Raw genomic sequence first — 18549 nt, 5'->3', positions numbered from 1 at the left:
ACCCTAAAGGCAATCAGTCCTGAATATTCATTGGAAGGACTGATGCTGAAGCTAAAGCTCCACACTTTGGCCACCTGATGCGAAGAACTGACTCATTTGAAAAGACCCTGATGCTGGGAAAGATTGAAGGCAGAAGGGGATGACAGAGGATGAGATGATTGGATGGCATCACAGACTCAGTGGACATGAGTTTGAGCAAGCTCTGGGAGATGGTGAAGGACAGGGAAGTCTGGTGTGCAGCAGTCCACAAGTCACAGAGAGTCAGACATGACTGAGCAACTTAACAGCAACAACAAAGTAACTATATTGTGGATAATGAGAGAATTGCACTGCCTTTTGGGAATGAAGCAAGAGTTCACAGCCTACAACCCCTGTCTCCATAGATGCAAAGTGAGCAACACCATTCTTACCAATTTTGTAGGATTTTTCTATGATCATAACCATTTGTAATCAGTCCTGCAGCAAAGACTAACGACTGCCCCTCAGGAGTGCAGGAATACCCAGAGCATCAGCAACACTCGAGATCTCCATCTCTAATTCTTCCACATTTCTCCCCTTTCCTCCTGGGCTAGCATGTTGCTTAAAGGCTATTTCACACTTTCCTTTTAAATTAGATTCTACTGAAGAGGATACACCATCTATGTTTTAAATTAATTAGTTTTCCTTCTCCTTTCATTTTTAAATACTGAGAAATGATTAAAGTTAATGATATGCCAGGCAGTCTGAGGATTCAGCACTGCCTGGCCCCTGCAGGCTGATGGGCAAGTGGTTTTCACTGTGATGCCTTCATTATGTGAGAAGGTTTCATTCACTTAAAAACCTAAGCCACGATTTCCACAAAATGAACAGAAGCTTCTTCCTGGGTTCAAAACCAAGTTTATTTTACATTCCAAGTTAAAGAAATAGCATCTCATTCCTCTGCTTCCAGGTGTTGAAAAGACTTAGGGAAAAGGTTAAGTGGGTCTTAAGGAGCACAGTTGGGGTGATCCAATCCCTCCTTCCTGCTGCCTTCCTCTCTTCCAGTGGAGGGGCATCCACTCCTAACTAGCCCCAGCTGGAGCAGGTGTGAGCAGTACACATAGGACCTCTGGGAAAAGTCACAAATGCAAACAATGAAACGTGGCCATAATGTATGTAGTGAGTTCAGTCACGGCCCCAAAGACGTGCACATGCTCAACCCAGAGAGTGTGAATCAGGACACATTCAGAGGGAGAAGTTTTGAAAATTATATAACTATCTGGATTATCTTCAAGGGGCTTAAGTTCAATGCTGAGTGTCCTTCTAAGAGACAGGAAAAGACCAGGAAAGGAGAAAGGCTGAGAAGAGCAAAACAGAGATTGGAGTTGAACAGCCATAAGCCAAGCGGTGCTGGAGCCTACAGAAATGGAAGAGGCAGGGAGGGTTCTCCCCACCCTCTACCCTCCCACCCCCACCAGGGCTTTCAGCAGGAGTGCAGCCCTGCGCACACCTTGGTCTGGTGTTCTGGCCCCCAGAATTCGAAGTCTGCTTTAAGTCACCAAATTTGTGCTAAATTTCACAGTGGCCCCAGGAAACTGACAGTGTGTTCCAATTCCCAGTAATGAAGGCATGAAATTAAATCAGAAAATAAGGGTTCAGTTCCTCACACTGTTTTTCTTCTAGACATGAAATGGAAGAGCATATGAGATGATTTGTGTGTGTGTGTAAAATAATCTTCTATAAGGCATAGATAAGTGACAGTTATTTCCAAAAAACAATTCAACTTTACTTAAGACTCACTATCACAAACAAAAGATCCATTTCATTAAACACCATTGAAGTAATCAGATCAGATCAGTTGCTCAGTCCTGTCCGACTCTTTGCGACCCATGAACCGCAGCATGCCAGGCCTCCCCGTCCATCACCAACTCCCAGAGTGCACTCAGACTCACGTCCATCGAGTCAGTGATGCCATCCAGCCATCTCATCCTTTGTCATCCCCTTCTCCTCCTGCCCCCAATCCCTCCCAGCATCACAGTCTTTTCCAATGAGTCAACTCTTCGCATGAGGTGGCCAAAGTACTGGAGTTTCAGCTTCAGCATCATTCCTTCCAAAGAAATCCCAGGAGACCAGCACTGCCGGACTCCGGCAGCAGTTCGATACGGGCGCGCCTGCGTCACGTGGGCCGAGGCTCCCTCGCGGTCGCTGGGGAGCCGCTGAGCCGGGAGGAGAGGAGCTGCGGGCTACCGCTCACCCTCCCACCGCGCCCAGGGGCTGGCGCCCGGATGAAAATGGCGAAGTGGGGGTAGCTGGCGCGGAGCGTGAAGCTATGGGGCGCGCAGGTGTGGCTGCCGTCGGAGCCCCCTGAGGCGGGCGCCTGGCGGTTCTCCGGGGCAGTTTGACCTGGCGACCTCGGGCTTGCGCCTAATCGGTCAGATCACGGGCTCCGCGGGTCTCCGAGGGCCCCGCCGAGAGAAGGGGGCAATGGATGAACAGAGTGTGGAGAGCATTGCTGAGGTGTTCCGATGCTTCATTTGCATGGAGAAACTGCGGGATGCGCGCTTGTGTCCTCATTGCTCCAAGCTCTGTTGTCTCAGCTGTATTAGGCGCTGGCTGACAGAGCAAAGAGCCCAGTGTCCTCATTGCCGTGCTCCACTCCAGTTACGAGAACTAGTAAACTGTCGTTGGGCAGAAGAAGTAACACAGCAACTTGATACTCTTCAACTCTGCAGTCTCACCAAACATGAAGAAAATGAAAAGGACAAGTGTGAAAATCACCATGAAAAACTTAGTGTATTTTGCTGGACTTGTAAGAAGTGTATCTGCCACCAGTGTGCGCTTTAGGGAGGAATGCATAGCAGACATACCTTTAAACCTTTGGCGGAAATTTATGAGCAGCATGTTACTAAAGTGAACGAAAAAGTAGACAAACTTCGTCGACGTCTCATGGAACTGATCAGCTTAGTTCAAGAAGTGGAAAGAAATGTAGAAGCTGTTAGAAATGCAAAAGATGAGCGTGTTCGGGAAATTAGAAATGCAGTGGAGATGATGATTGCACGATTAGACACACAGCTGAAGAATAAGCTAATAACACTGATGGGTCAGAAGACATCTTTGACACAAGAAACAGAACTGTTGGAATCCTTAGTTCAGGAAGTAGAGCATCAGTTGCGGTCTTGTAGTAAGAGTGAGTTGATATCTAAGAGCTCAGAGATCCTCATGATGTTTCAACAAGTTCATCGAAAGCCTATGGCATCCTTTGTTACCACTCCTGTTCCACCAGACTTTACGAGTGAATTGGTACCATCTTATGATTCAGCTACTTTTGTTTTAGAGAATTTCAGTACTTTGCGACGGAGAGCAGATCCTGTTTACAGTCCGCCTCTTCAAGTTTCAGGACTTTGTTGGAGGTTAAAAGTTTACCCAGATGGAAATGGAGTTGTTCGTGGTTACTACTTATCTGTGTTTCTGGAACTTTCAGCTGGCTTGCCAGAAACTTCCAAATATGAATATCGTGTAGAGATGGTTCATCAATCCTGCAATGATCCTACCAAAAATATCATTCGAGAATTTGCATCTGACTTTGAAGTTGGAGAATGCTGGGGTTATAATAGATTTTTCCGTTTGGACTTACTTGCAAATGAAGGATACTTGAATCGACAGAATGATACAGTGATTTTAAGGTTTCAGGTTCGTTCACCAACTTTCTTTCAAAAATGCCGGGACCAGCATTGGTATATCACTCAATTGGAAGCTGCACAAACTAGCTATATCCAACAGATAAATAACCTTAAAGAGAGACTTACTATTGAGTTGTCTCGAACTCAGAAATCAAGAGATTTGTCACCACCAGATAATCATCTTAGCCCCCAAAATGATGACACTCCTGAGACACGAGCTAAGAAGTCTGGATCATGCGCTAACGTGCTTCTCCAGGATGGTCCTACCACAGCTTCTGTACGAGAGGTCAAGGAGGATGAAGAAGATGAGGAGAAGATTCAGAATGAAGATTGTCATCATGAGCTTTCCGATGGAGACCTGGACCTGGATCTCGTTGGGGAAGATGAAGCGAATCAGCTCGATGGCAGCAGCTCTTCTGCCAGTTCCACAGCCACAAGCAACACTGAAGAGAATGACATTGACGAGGAGACGATGTCTGGAGAGAATGATGTGGAATACAACAACATGGAATTGGAAGAGGGAGAACTCATGGAAGATGCAGCTGCAGCAGGACCTCCAGGTGGTAACCATGGCTATGTGGGTGCCAGTAGCAGAATGTCAAGAAGAGCACACTTGTGCTCTGCTGCTACCAGTAGTTTATTAGACATCGATCCTTTAATTTTAATACATCTCTTGGACCTTAAGGACCGGAGCAGTATGGAAAATTTGTGGGGCTTACAGCCTCGGCCCCCTGCTTCACTTCAGCCCACAGCCACAAATAAGAAGAGTCATTCACCCAAGCCTGCTCGGTCCAGTGTAGCAGGTAGTCTGTCTCTTCGAAGAGCAATAGACTCTGGGGAAAATAGCTGTTCAAAGGGGGACTGTCAGACTCTAGCTGAAGTCTCCCCGGGAAGCTCTCAGTCTGGGAGCAGGCACAGTTCTCCCCGAGCCTTGACCCATGTCAGTATCAGTGACATTCTGCCGAAATCTGAAGATCGACAGTGTCAAGCTTTGGATTCAGATGCTGTCGTGGTTGCAGTTTTCAATGGCGTACCTGTTGTTGAAAAAAGAAGAAAAATGGTCACCTTGGGGACTAATGCTACAGGAAGTCGTCTGGAAGGAATGCAAATGACTGATTTGGAAAATAACTCGGAAACTGGGGAGCTACAGCCTGTTCTACCTGAAGGAGCTTCTGCTGCCCCAGAGGACGGAATGAGTAGCGACAGCGACATCGAGTGTGACACCGAGAGCGAGGAGCGGGAGGAGCGTGTGGGCATGGGCGGCTTCGGTGACGCTTTCATGGCGCAGCCCCCAGACGAAGATACACATTCCACTTTTCCTGATGGTGAACAAATAGGCCCTGAAGATCTCAGCTTCAGTACTGATGAAAACAGTGGAAGATAATCTGCTTTGAAACTGACACTGCACCTGATGGGTTGTTAACATGATCTAGGCTTCAGAAAATGACCGATGTGGGCGAGGCCCATGGATGGGGGTAAAGCCTCGGGATGGTGAAAAGACTGGTGCTATGGTTGGATTCATGTGTACCCCCTCCTTTTCAGCCGTGTGTCACAAGACTTGAGAAAAGAAGAAATGACTTCAAAAAAGAAAAATACTGAAAATCTCTACTTACATCCAAATTTTTAAAAATAAAATCTGTAGATTAACAAAACAAAAAAAAAAAAAAAAGAAATCCCAGGGCTGATCTCCTTCAGAATGGACTGGTTGGATCTCCTTGCAGTCCAAGGGACTCTCAAGAGTCTTCTCCAACACCACAGTTCAAAAGCATCAATTCTTCGGCGCTCAGCCTTCTTCACAGTCCAACTCTCACATCCATATATGACCACAGGAAAAACCATAGCCTTGACTAGACGAACCTTGGTTGGCAAAGTAATATCTCTGCTTTTGAATATGCTATCTAGGTTGGTCATAACTTTCCTTCCAAGGAGTAAGTGTCTTTTAATTTCATGGCTGCAGTGATTTTGGAGCCCAGAAAAATAAAGTCTGACACTGTTTTCACTGTTTCCCCATCTATTTCCCATGAAGTGATGGGACCGGATGCCATGATCTTCGTTTTCTGAATGTTGAGCTTTAAGCCAACTTTTTCACTCTCCACTTTCACTTTCATCAAGAGGCTTTTGAGTTCTTCTTCACTTTCTGCCATAAGGGTGGTGTCATCTGCATATCTGAGGTTATTGATATTTCTCCCGGCAATCTTGATTCCAGCTTGTGCTTCTTCCAGCCCAGTGTTTCTCATGATGTACTCTGCATATAAGTTAAATAAGCAGGGTGACAGTATACAGCCTTGACGTACTCCTTTTCCTATTTGGAACCAGTCTGTTGTTCCATGTCCAGTTCTAACTGTTGCTTCCTGACCTGCATACAAATTTCTCAAGAGGCAGGTCAGGTGGTCTGGTATTCCCATCTCTTTCAGAATTTTCCACAGTTTATTGTGATCCACACAGTCAAAGGCTTTGGCATAGTCAATAAAGCAGAAATAGATATTTTTCTGGAACTCTCTTGCTTTTTCCATGATCCAGCAGATGTTGGCATTTTGATCTCTGGTTCCTCTGCCTTTTTTAAAACCAGCTTGAACATCAGGAAGTTCACGGTTCACATATTGCTGAAGCCTGGCTTGGAGAATTTTGAGCATTACTTTACTAGCATGTGAGATGAGTGCAATTGTGTGGTAGTTTGAGCATTCTTTGGCATTGCCTTTCTTTGGGATTGGAATGAAAATTGACCTTTTCCAGTCCTGTGGCCACTGCTGAGTTTTCCAAATTTGCTGGAATAGTGAATGCAGCACTTTCACAGCATCGTCTTTCAGGATTTGGCATAGCTCCACTGGAATTCCATCACCTCCTCTAGCTTTGTTGGTAGTGATGCTTTCTAAGGCCCACTTGACTTCACATTCCAGGATGTCTGGCTCTAGGTGAGTGATCACACCTCATGATTATCTGGATCATGAAGATCTTTTTTGTACAGTTCTTCTGTGTATTCTTGCCATCTTTTCTTAATATGTTCTCCTTCTGTTAGGCCCATACCATTTCTGTCCTTTATCGAGCCCATCTTTGCATGAAATGTTCCTTTGGTATCTCTGATTTTCTTGAAGAGATCTCTACTCTTTCCCATTCTGTTGTTTTCCTCAATTTCTTTGCATTGATCGCTAAAGAAGGCTTTCTTATCTCTTCTTGCTATTCTTTGGAATTCTGCATTCAGATGTTTATATCTTTCCTTTTCTCCTTTGCTTTTCACTTCTCTTCTTTTCACAGCTATTTGTAAGGCCTCCCCAGACAGCCATTTTGCCTTTTTACATTTCTTTTCCATGGAGATGATCTTGATCCCTGTCTCCTGTAGTGTCACGAACCTCATTCCACAGTTCATCAGGCACTCTATCTATCAGATCTAGGCCCTTAAATTTATTTCTCACTTCCACTGTATAATCATAAGGGATTTGATTTAGGTCATACCTGAATGCTGCTGCTAAGTCGCTTCAGTCTTGTCCGACTCTGTGCGATCCCATAGATGGCAGCCCACCAGGCTCCCCCGTCCCTGAGATTCTCCAGGCAAGAACACCGGAGTTGGTTGCCATTTAATTAAGGAGATTTTCCAAATTAAAATTTTCCAGTGGTATTAATATCATTTAGTTATATTTAGAAATATGTTGGACATAATTTTTAAGGCTTCCTGGTCAAATAAGTACATATAGATATCTTCTCACTAAAAAAAAAAGTCTTCGATTAGCCATGTTCCCGTTTGAATTGTCCTTAAAAATGAAATAGTTCAACCTAATGAAATCAGGACAGCAAGATCAAACCAGTCAATCCTAAATGAAATCAACCCTGAATAGTCATTGAAAGGATTGATGCTGAAGCTGAAGCTCTAATACTTGGCCACTTGATGTTAAGAGCCACTGATTCAGGGAAAGGTTGAGGGCAGGAGGAGAAGGAAATGGCAAAGGATGAGATGTCTGGATGGCATCACCGACTCAATGGATGTGAGTCTGAGCGAACTCTGGGAGATAGTGAAGGACAGGGAAGCCTGGCGTGCTGCAGTCCATGGGTCACAAAGAGTCAGACACAACTAAGTGACTGAACAACAACAGCAACAATGAAATCTTGTGGCACTGTTTCTCACAACTGATCAGCATAAGAATCCCTTGGGGGTAGATGTTAAAATGCATGTGCCTGGACTCAGTCCTGGATTCAATAAATCTACTTTAGGGTTGCATCTTGATTTTTAATCTCAGATTTTAACACTGTCTCAGATTTTATTGTGAGTGGTCATTAGGGGGACAAAAATGTCCCAAAGATGCACCATAACGAGCAGCCACTCAGTGCCTTAGGCTGCACTTTACTCACAGAATTCAAACTGATCCAGACATGTGTAGATCAGAAGAGCTTCATGCTTTGAAATGTGCAACAAGTGGAACTTTTGCCCAAAATGAAATTAAAATAATGACAGTGAGATGACACCCTTGTGCTTTTTATTCCTGCGATTCTCCTACATTTGAGGGCCATTATGAGTCAAGATTGCCGGGAGAAATATCAATGACCTCAGATATGCAGATGACACCACCCTTATGGCAGAAAGTGAAGAGGAACTCAAAAGCCTCTTGATGAAAGTGAAAGGGGAGAGTGAAAAAGTTGGCTTAAAGTTCAACATTCAGAAAACTAAGATCATGACATCTGGTCCCATCACTTCATGGGAAATGGATGGGGAAACAGTAGAAACAGTGGCAGACTTTATTTTTGGGGGGCTCCAAAATCACTGTAGATGGTGACTGCAGCCATGAAATTAAAAGACGCTTATTCCTTGGAAGGAAAGTTATGACCAACCTAGATAGCATATTCAAAAGCAGAGACATTACTTTGCCAACAAAGGTCCGTCTAGTCAAGGCTATGGTTTTTCCAGTAGTCATGTATGGATGTGAGATTTGGACTGTGAAGAAAGCTAAGCACTGAAGAATTGATGCTTTTGAACTGTGGTATTGGAGAAGACTCTTGAGAGTCCCTTGGACTGCAAGGAGATCCAACCAGTCCATTCTGAAGGAGATCAGCCCTGGGATTTCTTTGGAAGGAATGATGCTAAAGCTGAAACTCCAGTACTTTGGCCACCTCATGCAAAGGGTTGACTCATTGGAAAAGACTGTGATGCTGGGAGGGATTGGGGGCAGGAGGAGAAGGGGATGACAGAGGATGAGATGGCTGGATGGCATCACCGACTCCATGGACATGAGTTTGAGTGAACTCTGGGAGTTGATGATGGACACGGAGGCCTGGTGTGCTGCAATTCATGAGGTCGAAAAGAATTGGATATGACTAATGACTGAACTGAATTGATGAGCTTGATTTTGCCCCTAAATGGAACAGTTACTCTGAAGCTTGAAAACAAAAGCAACAAACTCTGAGATTTCGAGAATTAACAAATTGGTAACACAGTATTTTCCTGCCCTCCCCCAACTGCCTGGTGCATCAGGCTAGATGGAAATCCTCCACAACCACACACACCCTGCCCTTTGCTGTCCCCAATTAATAGGAGTGAAGGTAAGAATGGGTCTTCAGTTAAATGTGAGAAATCAAACAGAAGATTGTGAGTTCCAGCATCACTGAAATATTGGAAACTTCCCACATGATCAGAGTGTAGAGGCAACGACAGAAGTAGATGCTTATCTATCCCAGACGGTTATGGACATGATGGCCCCACCAAGAATCCTAGAAGCTTAGGAAGGCATGAGAGGGCAGCCAAAACTGCCAAGTGCCTCCAGAAAGATAAGGAAACAGAGAGAAATGTTGGATGATGTATGTCAGACCCACTGGAGCAACAGATATAATCAAGGCAGGGAGTAAGATGAGAAGAGCATCTACCTTGTTAGCAAATCCATCAACACAGAACCAAGTCAAAGGAAAGAAAAAAAGGAAGACGTATTTTTCCTAGAACATAGTACATGAGATCTATTCAGTACAATCAGTAAAACCTAATGGCTCCCAACTTTTCCCTTACATCATTCCCTCTATATGTATCAACATACTTATCTTAGGACAGAAAACTGACATGCAGGGCGATCAAAGAAAATCGCCACACCCTCACAGACCAATCCGGGACTGCTGTACTGAGCGTGCCCCCACTGCCACAATTCATGTTTTTGCCTTAGCCCCCAATGTACGTATACTGTCAGGGTAAGAGTTAGGGTAAGTGAGACGACAAGGGTGGGCCCCTGAACCAAACAGGATTGGTTTCTTTGTAAGAAGAGCCCACATGCACTGTGAAAAATATATGCAAAACCACCTGCAAGCCAGGATGAGCCCTCATCAGAAACCAGCCTTGCCAGCACCCTGACCTGGGACTCCAGCCTCCGGAACTATGAATAAATTCCTGTTTTAGCCATTCACCCAGTCTATGGTATTTGGTTATGGCAGTTCAAGGTAATTTATATAGACACCAAATGCAATCTTCTGAATTCCTTTTTTAAATCACTTCTTACTTTGCCATAATTGTCTGTATATTTTACATCAATTTACTGCTGGGCAAACATAGGTTGTTTTATTTCCCCATCTATGATATACATAGATATACATACACAGAATCTTAGAAAGAAGATGGAAGAGTACCTCAAAAGTCTATAATGTACAAATCGCCTACCCTCATCTTTGCAAAGAGAAGCATCATTATTGGTGGTTGTGTGTGCTCAGTCACTCAGTCAGGTCTAACTCTTTCTGACACTATGGACTGTAGCCCACCAGGCTCCTCTCTCCATGAGATTCTTTAGGAAAGAATACTGGAGTGGGTTGCCATTTCCTTCTCCAATGGTTATCCACAACCAAGAAAAATTGTAAAATATGGTAGGTTCTTTAATTCTGGGGCCCCCATACACCTTGCTAGTAATTGCTTTAGCAGTGGACACATGTCTCACTCAGGATTTAACCAGGATAATATAAACACAGCAAATTTTTTTAAAAAGGAAATCATTGCAGGCAATTTTTTCCACCTATGATGGAAGAGTTGAAAAACTAGAAAGTGAGGAGGGGAGGCAACAAAGCCACAACCATACCTAAGCCAGTTAAAGTGGAAATGGGGGTTTAACCAGAGCCCAGTGGCCTGCGGTGGGGGGCGGGGGGGGGGGGGGCGGTTGTCTGCAGAACCTGGATTCACTTCCACTGACTGGTGGTGCTGGAGCAACAGAGCCAGGCAGTTGCTGGAGATGTAGTCCAAGGGAGAGGGAGGAACAGAAACACGCTTCTCTCCTGACTGCCCTTCAGTTTCCATCAGTCCCCCCCTTGGACCAAACCCAGCCAGAAACTAGCATCTTAGAGATGCGTACAAAGGTCAGACCCTCCTGGGAGGCTGGAACGAGCCCCCTGTGTGACCCACTTCTGACAAATGAAGGGGAGCCAATCGGGGAGCTTCTCAGTCACAGAATGGTCAGCCCCTTTTGCTGCCGAGTGTGTGTGATGGCAGGAACTGATGCAGCCAACCTGTCACCAGGAGAGCATGCCAGAAGCCACAAAGGGCAGCAGGGAAGACCCGGCCACCACCGTAATGTTATTCATTCAGTGAGTTTTGACTCCTAAAGCTACTCTTCTTCAGAACTTTCTTTTACGTGGATTATGCTCAATCGCAAAGAGTCGGACAGGACTGAGCGACTAAGCACATGCTCATTCTTATTATTCAAGCCATTTGGAGTTGCTCTTTTCTGCCAACATGATGCAGTCTGTCTTCTAATTATTCCCTGTAGAAATTCCTGCCAAACACCTCCACAGAACTCTCACAGTATAATAATAATTAAAGCAATAAAAAAGAGTGACACCTGAAACAAGAGCTCAATATCAAAGTAAACAAATAGCCCAAGTCAGAACATACAACAGCATGCACTGGGAGGATGTGTGAAATCTCCACTGCAGACTAAAAATATCAGAGACTGGTTTAAATCAGAGCTGCTGCCCCAATGAAACGAGTTGTTCTGCCTCCGTGAATGTGGACAAAGGGCTTGCCTCTTCCTACCACATCCATCTTCAGAGTCATTGACTAGAGTGTCAGGCACTTCAGCCATGGGTGGTCATGGCCTCAGGCACTGACTTGGGACAATCACAGTGGCCCCACTGTCTGGGTACCAACAGGTTCCCACAAGGACACCGAACATTAAGGCTCCGTAAGACGTGCTTTCATGCAATACATGTTGAGACATGTTCTGACAAAGAGCAACTCAGGAGAGGTGTTTATTCTGCTGCATCAAAGATTTACATTTTTCCTTTTAAAAATATTATCTTCCTACTATAAACATAAGCCTTAGAGTTTTATATAGTTTATTTATATTACGATATCCACCAGAATTGTTGTGAAGGAAGAAATCAACCATCGTACCTCTGAGTTATTAAACATAATGCCTTCAATGTGTGAGGGGATTAAATAAAGCTGAGAAGGGCAACAATGGGAGATGAACTTGAACTTGAAATCGGAGTTGGCCCCAGATGGGCTGTGGTGTGGTATGGGGTAAACCACTTAATCTCTGTGAGGCTCAATTTTCTTACTTCAAAAAGGGGATAATCATGCTGCTTCCCCCTCCAGACCTCTGAGGAAATTAGATTGTACAATAAATATAAAGTATTCACACAGTGCGGGGCATTTACCAAGAGCTCAGAAAGTGCTGGTTTCACACCAGCTCATCCCAACCTGAAAAGGAGAAGGTAGCGGCAGAGGATGAGAGGGTGGGAGGGCATCACAGTCTCAGTGGACACGAATCTGACCAAACTCTGGAAGACAGAGAAGGACAGGGAAGCCTGGTGCGCAGCAGTCCATGGGGTTGCAAAGAGCCAGGCACCACTTAGCAACTGAACGACAACAACTGATTCAGAAATTTGCCAGGGCCTCTTCCTGCTCAAGCTAGAATGCATTGTACAACCACATCTACCTAGAATAGCACACAAAGATCATTTAAATAATCTCTGTTCCCCCATGCAATGGAAACTGGGTGTCCAGGCACTGTAGTTTAGTACTTCATCTCCAGATAGGAGAGAGCCTTGACATCAAACAGCAGCATGTAACTGAGGACTTCCTGAGGGCGCTGCCATTCTGGTCTTTTGTTTCTACCTGCATTTCCCCCTCAAGCCACGTCATATGTGGCTTCCTACCACCAGAACAAGGCGATCTGGTTTGAGAAGTCACAGAACTTGAGGAAATGTGGTTTTTCATCACCTTTCTATCAAATATATGTAACACTTTCCCTGTTGGAATGTAGAAAACACCACTCTAAGGCTTTCACACTTCCCCACTGTAGTTGGAAATATTAACAGCTTGCATTTCCTTCTACAATATTTCTGCCTGCAGAAAAGGCATCTGGGAATTTTAATCTTAAAATAACAAACACTGCTTTAAAGAACTGCTGGGAAGAGGAGAAAGAAAGGGACTCAGAGGAATGAAAGATAAAAGAAGTGTGGGGACAGACTGGTGGAGTCAGCGTGACTTACATAAACATACTATTGGTTGAATTACAAAAATCCAGGTCAAAAGATCCCAGAAAGCATTTAAATGTTTATTTTATTCTAAAATCTTTTTTTTTTCCCATTTGCTTCTGTGTTCATTTCTGCATAGGGTCATCAAAGCAACTAACTCTGGGCTCTAAATTGCCCTATTTATAGAAGAACTAAGTTAAAACACACACACAGGAGCAAAAAATTGGGGCACGGTAACGACTCATTGGAAAAGACCCTGCTGCTGGGAAAGATTGAGGGCAGGAGGAAAAGGGGCCGACAGAGGATAAGATGGTTGGATGGCATTACCAACTCAATGGCCATAAGTTTGAGCAAGCTCTGGGAAGACGAGCAAGCTCTTGGTGATGGATAGGGAAGCCTGGTGTGCTGCAGTTCATGGGGCTGCAGAGTTGGAAACAACTTAGAGACTAAACTGAACTGAACTGAACTGAATGTTGAGAAAGGAGTAGTCAAGGAAATAGTATTGACCACTGTTATCCTGTCTTCCCCATTTTTCATCGTGTGCCTAATGAATCATGTGGCTAATGAACCTGTGGTTTCAATAATGCATTCATTGGGAAAGTGGGAAAGTGTTAGTCGCTCAGTTCTGTCCGACTCTTCGCAACCGCATGGACTATAGTCTGCCAGGTTCCTCTGTCCATGGGATTCTCCAGGCAAGAATACTGGAGTGGGTTGTCATTTCCTTCTCCAGGGGATCTTCCTGACCCAGGGGCTGAACCTGCATCTGCACTGCAGGTGGATTCTTTACCTGCTGAGCCATCAGGGCAGCACCGATCTGAAAAGCCCCAAATTCAGCTCTTTCACCCGAGGAATGCAAGCAGAGGATGTTCACCCTGATAGGACAACAGAGTCTCCTCTTCCTTGCCTGGGCCAGCCCCATCCGTCTGCCAGACTGACGATGGCCCTAAGAGGGCCTGAGGAGTCCCAGTGATGCCCTGGCACTCTACACCAGGACCCACTGGCCTCTACATCAGGGCCTATGTTGTTCCCTACTTCTGATCAGTGCTTCCTAACAACCCAGTCACCGCTTTACTCCTCTATCCCATTCTCTAGTCTAGTCGTTCAAGGTCAAGACCCTGATTATCTTTCCCAGTAGATATTCGGAAACCTGCCAGCTCATTGTCCAGCTCCCCACAAGAATCAAGGTCTCCAGCTTTGCTTCTGAGACATACTTTGCTATTTCCCCTCAGAAAATCTAGAGGCTAATCTATCTCCACACTTGTGACCCATTCTTCATCCCTCACCACCTCTAATGCATTCATCATGGACACATGGTGGTGTGTCTGAGCACACTTTCTAGATGCCCCCTTGAGAATTACAATACTAATTACAACTCCTGGCAGATGTATCTAGCTTTTTTTTCTTTCAAGGCTTGGAGGGATATGTTTATGTAAATAGCTAAAGAAACTTAAAATGATAGCCATTTTTGACTTTATTTCCCAGAAAAGAAAGTGGGTTTTGCCATATGCTTAGGTTCAGTGCAATAGCTAAAGTTATTAACATAAATTGTATAGAAAGGAACTGCAAGAAATATATTACTGTCAAGTTCAGTTGGGTTTGTTGTGTATGAAGCGGCTGCACCAGAGGGTTACAGCAGAGGAAGCCTGGAGCCTAGGACATGGATTTGTGGGCAGGGTGGGGATGGGGCAGGTAGTTAAGTAAAGGGTGTGTGCATGCCCGCTGCTGAGTGCTTGGGAAGGGATGTGGAACGCTCAGATGATGGTTTAGACGCAGGGTGTCTCAGCAGTCTTCGTTCAAGAGACAGAAGGGGGTGAGGGAGTCATTGGTGAGAAAGAAGCAAGATGAGCCGGAACATGAGAAATGGCCTTATATATTCTTTATATAACTTTGGCTATATTCTGTAATGATACCCTTTTAGATTCCTTAGGTGCATTACAGTCTGACTTCCACCAGGGCAAGGACAGAACCCGGGGACTTGCCAGGTTCATATATCTTGAATATCATATATCATATATCTTATATCTTGAGTGAAGAGTGAAGATATATGAGGAATACTGTTTTCAGAACACCCTTATCTGAAGCTCTGTGCCTGTTCTGGAAATAGAGCTTTTTGTGTCACTGTGGCCCTCGTGGCTCAGATCCTTCAGACAAGAGTACTGTGTTCTGTCCTCCCAAATACAATTTCAAACAGCAAAGTCTGAAATTATCTGTGATTTCAGAGGCACTATGCACCTGATAAATTAACAAAAAGCAATTCTTATAAGTTCATTACTGTAGTTTATTTTAGATTTATTTTCTAAAGAAAGAAATGATCATTTAATCATAATTGTGAGGGAAGAGCTGGCCAAGTAAAGATGATCTCATTCTTAGAACAGTAGGATTTGCTTCATTAAATATTATAATCTTACCATACAAAAAAGATTTTATTTCCTTCTCTGAAAATCATCACCATTTAACAAATGGTTACTATTTTTACTTAACAGAGAGAATTTATTTTTTAAATGTTTTTGTGCAAAATTTCAATCTCTGTGGATGTTCCTCGATGTTTAATAACATGAGAAGTATTACAATCATCGCTCCAGTCTTGCTAATTTTATAAAATATTTAACCTCATGTTTACCATGGAAAGAACCAGGATTTTTCCTTCTCAAAATGCCTTTGTTTCTAACCTCATGATTACAATTGTCCCTAAGTTGTCTGCATTTTGCAAGATGATAAGCACTCCGCATTCTGAATTTGTGAAGGTGTATTAAGTGTAACTTTGTCCTTGTGCAGGGTCTCTTGGATACCAAGGTGAACAAGAGCTAGCAGGCCTGTCACCCTTTCATACAGTTTATCTGCGATTCCTAAAATCTGGTTTCCAAATTCAGCAAGAATCAACATTTTATCATTGAGAGGTGGGCTTGTATAAAGCAAGTGACTTTAGGGGATCCTGAGAGTTTACACCCATCTATTAACGTAAAGGCATAACCTCAGTCCTTGTCAATGCAGAAGCATGTCCCCCGGTATATATTCACATTACCTGACAGGAGGCTGAGAGCAATTTGATCAATAAGACCTTAAAATACATCTTTTCTTAGAAATCACAGGATCATTAGTTTTCATGGTGTCATTGAATTGTCCCTATTGGATTAACTAATTGATACTCATAACAATATGTTACTCATTTTTACAAGGGAAAAAATGAGAATGTATCATTGCTTTCCAAGAACTAGAAAATCTGTTATGGATGACACAAGGTATTATCTTGCTATGATTGCGCACAGGGAAGAGTAATTTATGTGTTTGTAAGTATTCTTCTCCCATTTATCACTGATCATCACTCATTATATGATATTAATTTTAACAGAGCATGATTAAATAGTCATTCAGTGTGTGACTAAGATGTATGGCAGAGAGGAAGTGAACTGATATTTAAGTCTACTAGCTTTGGGAAAATGATAAATTCCTTTGCCCCCCTCCCCTTTTTAAAATATCAATATTTTCACCCATAATGCCTTCACTCCCTTTTTCAAAGTATCAATACTCCCATTCATAATGCATTCACCCTTGAAAATGTTTGCTTTTTGAGCAGTAAGACTGTCATAGCAACACTTTGCTTTGAAGAGAAAGATGAGCAAATTCGATAGAAGCACAGCTGTTACCATGTGCGGACACTCTAACCTCTTGTCTTTCTGACTTCCAATACTTCCCTTCCTACACCTGATCTTTCATGTCATCAATTCTGAGGCAGAATTTCATCTCTACAATGCTTTATTTTGCCTCTGCTATGCTGCTTCTGCTGCTGCTGCTAAGTTGCTTCAGTCGTGTCCGACTTTGTGTGACCCCATAGGCGGCAGCCCACCAGGCTCCCATCCCTGGGATTCTCCAGGCAAGAACACTAGAGTGGGTTACCATTTCCTTCTCCAATGCATGTAAGTGAAAAGTGAAAGGGAAGTTGCTCAGTCGTGTCCGACTCTTAGCGACCCCATGGACTACAGCCTACCAGGCTCCTCCGACCATGGGATTTTCCCAGGCAAGAGTACTGGAGTGGGGTACCATTGCCTTCTCCATGCCTCTGCTATAAGGTATCCTAAATCAGTTGGATTATTTAGGGACACATTTTCTAGCCAATAGCAGGCCTCCCTGCTGGCTCAGAGGTTAAAGCGTCTGCTTCGAATGTGGGAGACCCGGGTTTGATCTCTGGGTCTTGAAGATCCCCTGGAGAAAGAAACCCTGGTAGGCTACAGTCCATGGGGTTGCAAAGAGTCGGACACGACTGAGCGACTTCATTTTCTTTCTTTCTTTCTAGCCAATGGCAGGGAGGTCCAGCCCTCTGACTACAGTTTATTGAAGATTCAACTACATCCAAAGTCTTGGGACTTCTCAGTGACCCTGTTGCTGATGTCCTGGTCCAGGGCCTCATCACCTCCTGTTGGATGATGGCAATAGTTTCCTGACATCTCTTTGTATTCACTTCTTGAGGGGCAGCCAGAATTATATTTTCAAAGTTTAAGCTGGATCATGTCATTTCCTTACTCAACCCATCAGTTTGCCTTTCAAGGATTTTATGAACTGATCTTTGCATTTTCTTTCCTTGCTTCCAGAGCGTTCCTGAAATCTTAGACTCACTAATTCCAGGCTTTGTTGTTGTTCAGTCACACAGTCTTGTCTGACTCTTTGTGAACCCATGGACTGCAGCACACAAGGCATCCCTTTCCCTCACTATCTCCCAGAGTTCATGTTCACTGCATCAGTGATGTCGTCCAGCCATCTTATCTTCTGATGACCTCTTCTCCTTCGGCCCTCAATCTTTCCCAGGATCAGGGACTTTTCCAATGAGTTGTCTGTTCACATCAGATGACTGAGATATTGGAGCTTCAGCATTAGTCCTTCCAGTGAATACCCAGGGTTGATCTCCTGTAAGACTGACTGGTTTGATCGCCTTGCCGTCCAAGGTACTCTCAGGAGTTTTCTTTAGCACCACAGTTTTAAGACATCAATTTTTTGGTGTTCTGCCTTCTATACAGTCCAGCTCTCACAACCATATGTGACCATTGGGAAGACCATTACCTTGACTATACAGACTTTTGTCAACAGAGTAATGTTGCTGCTTTTCAACACACTGTCTAGGATTGTCATTGTCTTCCTGCCAAGAAGCAATCATTTTCTGATTTCACGGCCAGGCTTCAGTTTAGTTCAGTTCAGTAGCTCAGTCGTGTCCGACTCTGCGACCCCATGAATTGCAGCATGCCAGGACTCCCTGTCCATCACCAACTCCCGGAGTTCACTCAGACTCATGTCCATCAAGTCAGTGATGCCATCCAGCCATCTCATCCTCTGTCATCCCCTTCTCCTCCTGCCCCCAATCCCTCCCAGCATCACAGTCTTTTCCAATGAGTCAACTCTTCGCATGAGGCGGCCAAAGTACTGGAGTTTCAGCTTTAGCATCATTCCTTCCAAAGAAATCCCAGGGCTGATCTCCTTCAGAATGGACTGGTTG

The 18549-nt window shown here is 44.1% G+C and overlaps 1 protein-coding gene across 1 annotated transcript; it reads left to right on the top strand.

Moving 5' to 3' along the window:
* Positions 1-867: 867 nt before the first annotated feature.
* Positions 868-5150, top strand: LOC511409 (E3 ubiquitin-protein ligase TRIM37-like). Its single transcript, XM_059889319.1, has one exon. The coding sequence runs from the start codon at positions 2809-2811 to the stop codon at positions 5020-5022; it is 2214 nt and encodes a 737-aa protein (XP_059745302.1). The 5' UTR covers positions 868-2808; the 3' UTR covers positions 5023-5150.
* The last annotated feature ends 13399 nt before the right edge of the window (positions 5151-18549 follow it).

Source organism: Bos taurus, chromosome 8, assembly GCF_002263795.3.
Source record: "Bos taurus isolate L1 Dominette 01449 registration number 42190680 breed Hereford chromosome 8, ARS-UCD2.0, whole genome shotgun sequence".
In the NCBI taxonomy this organism is placed as follows: domain Eukaryota; kingdom Metazoa; phylum Chordata; class Mammalia; order Artiodactyla; family Bovidae; genus Bos; species Bos taurus.
Note: the sequence above shows the minus strand (reverse complement) of the source record. Positions and strands in the feature narration are given on the sequence as shown.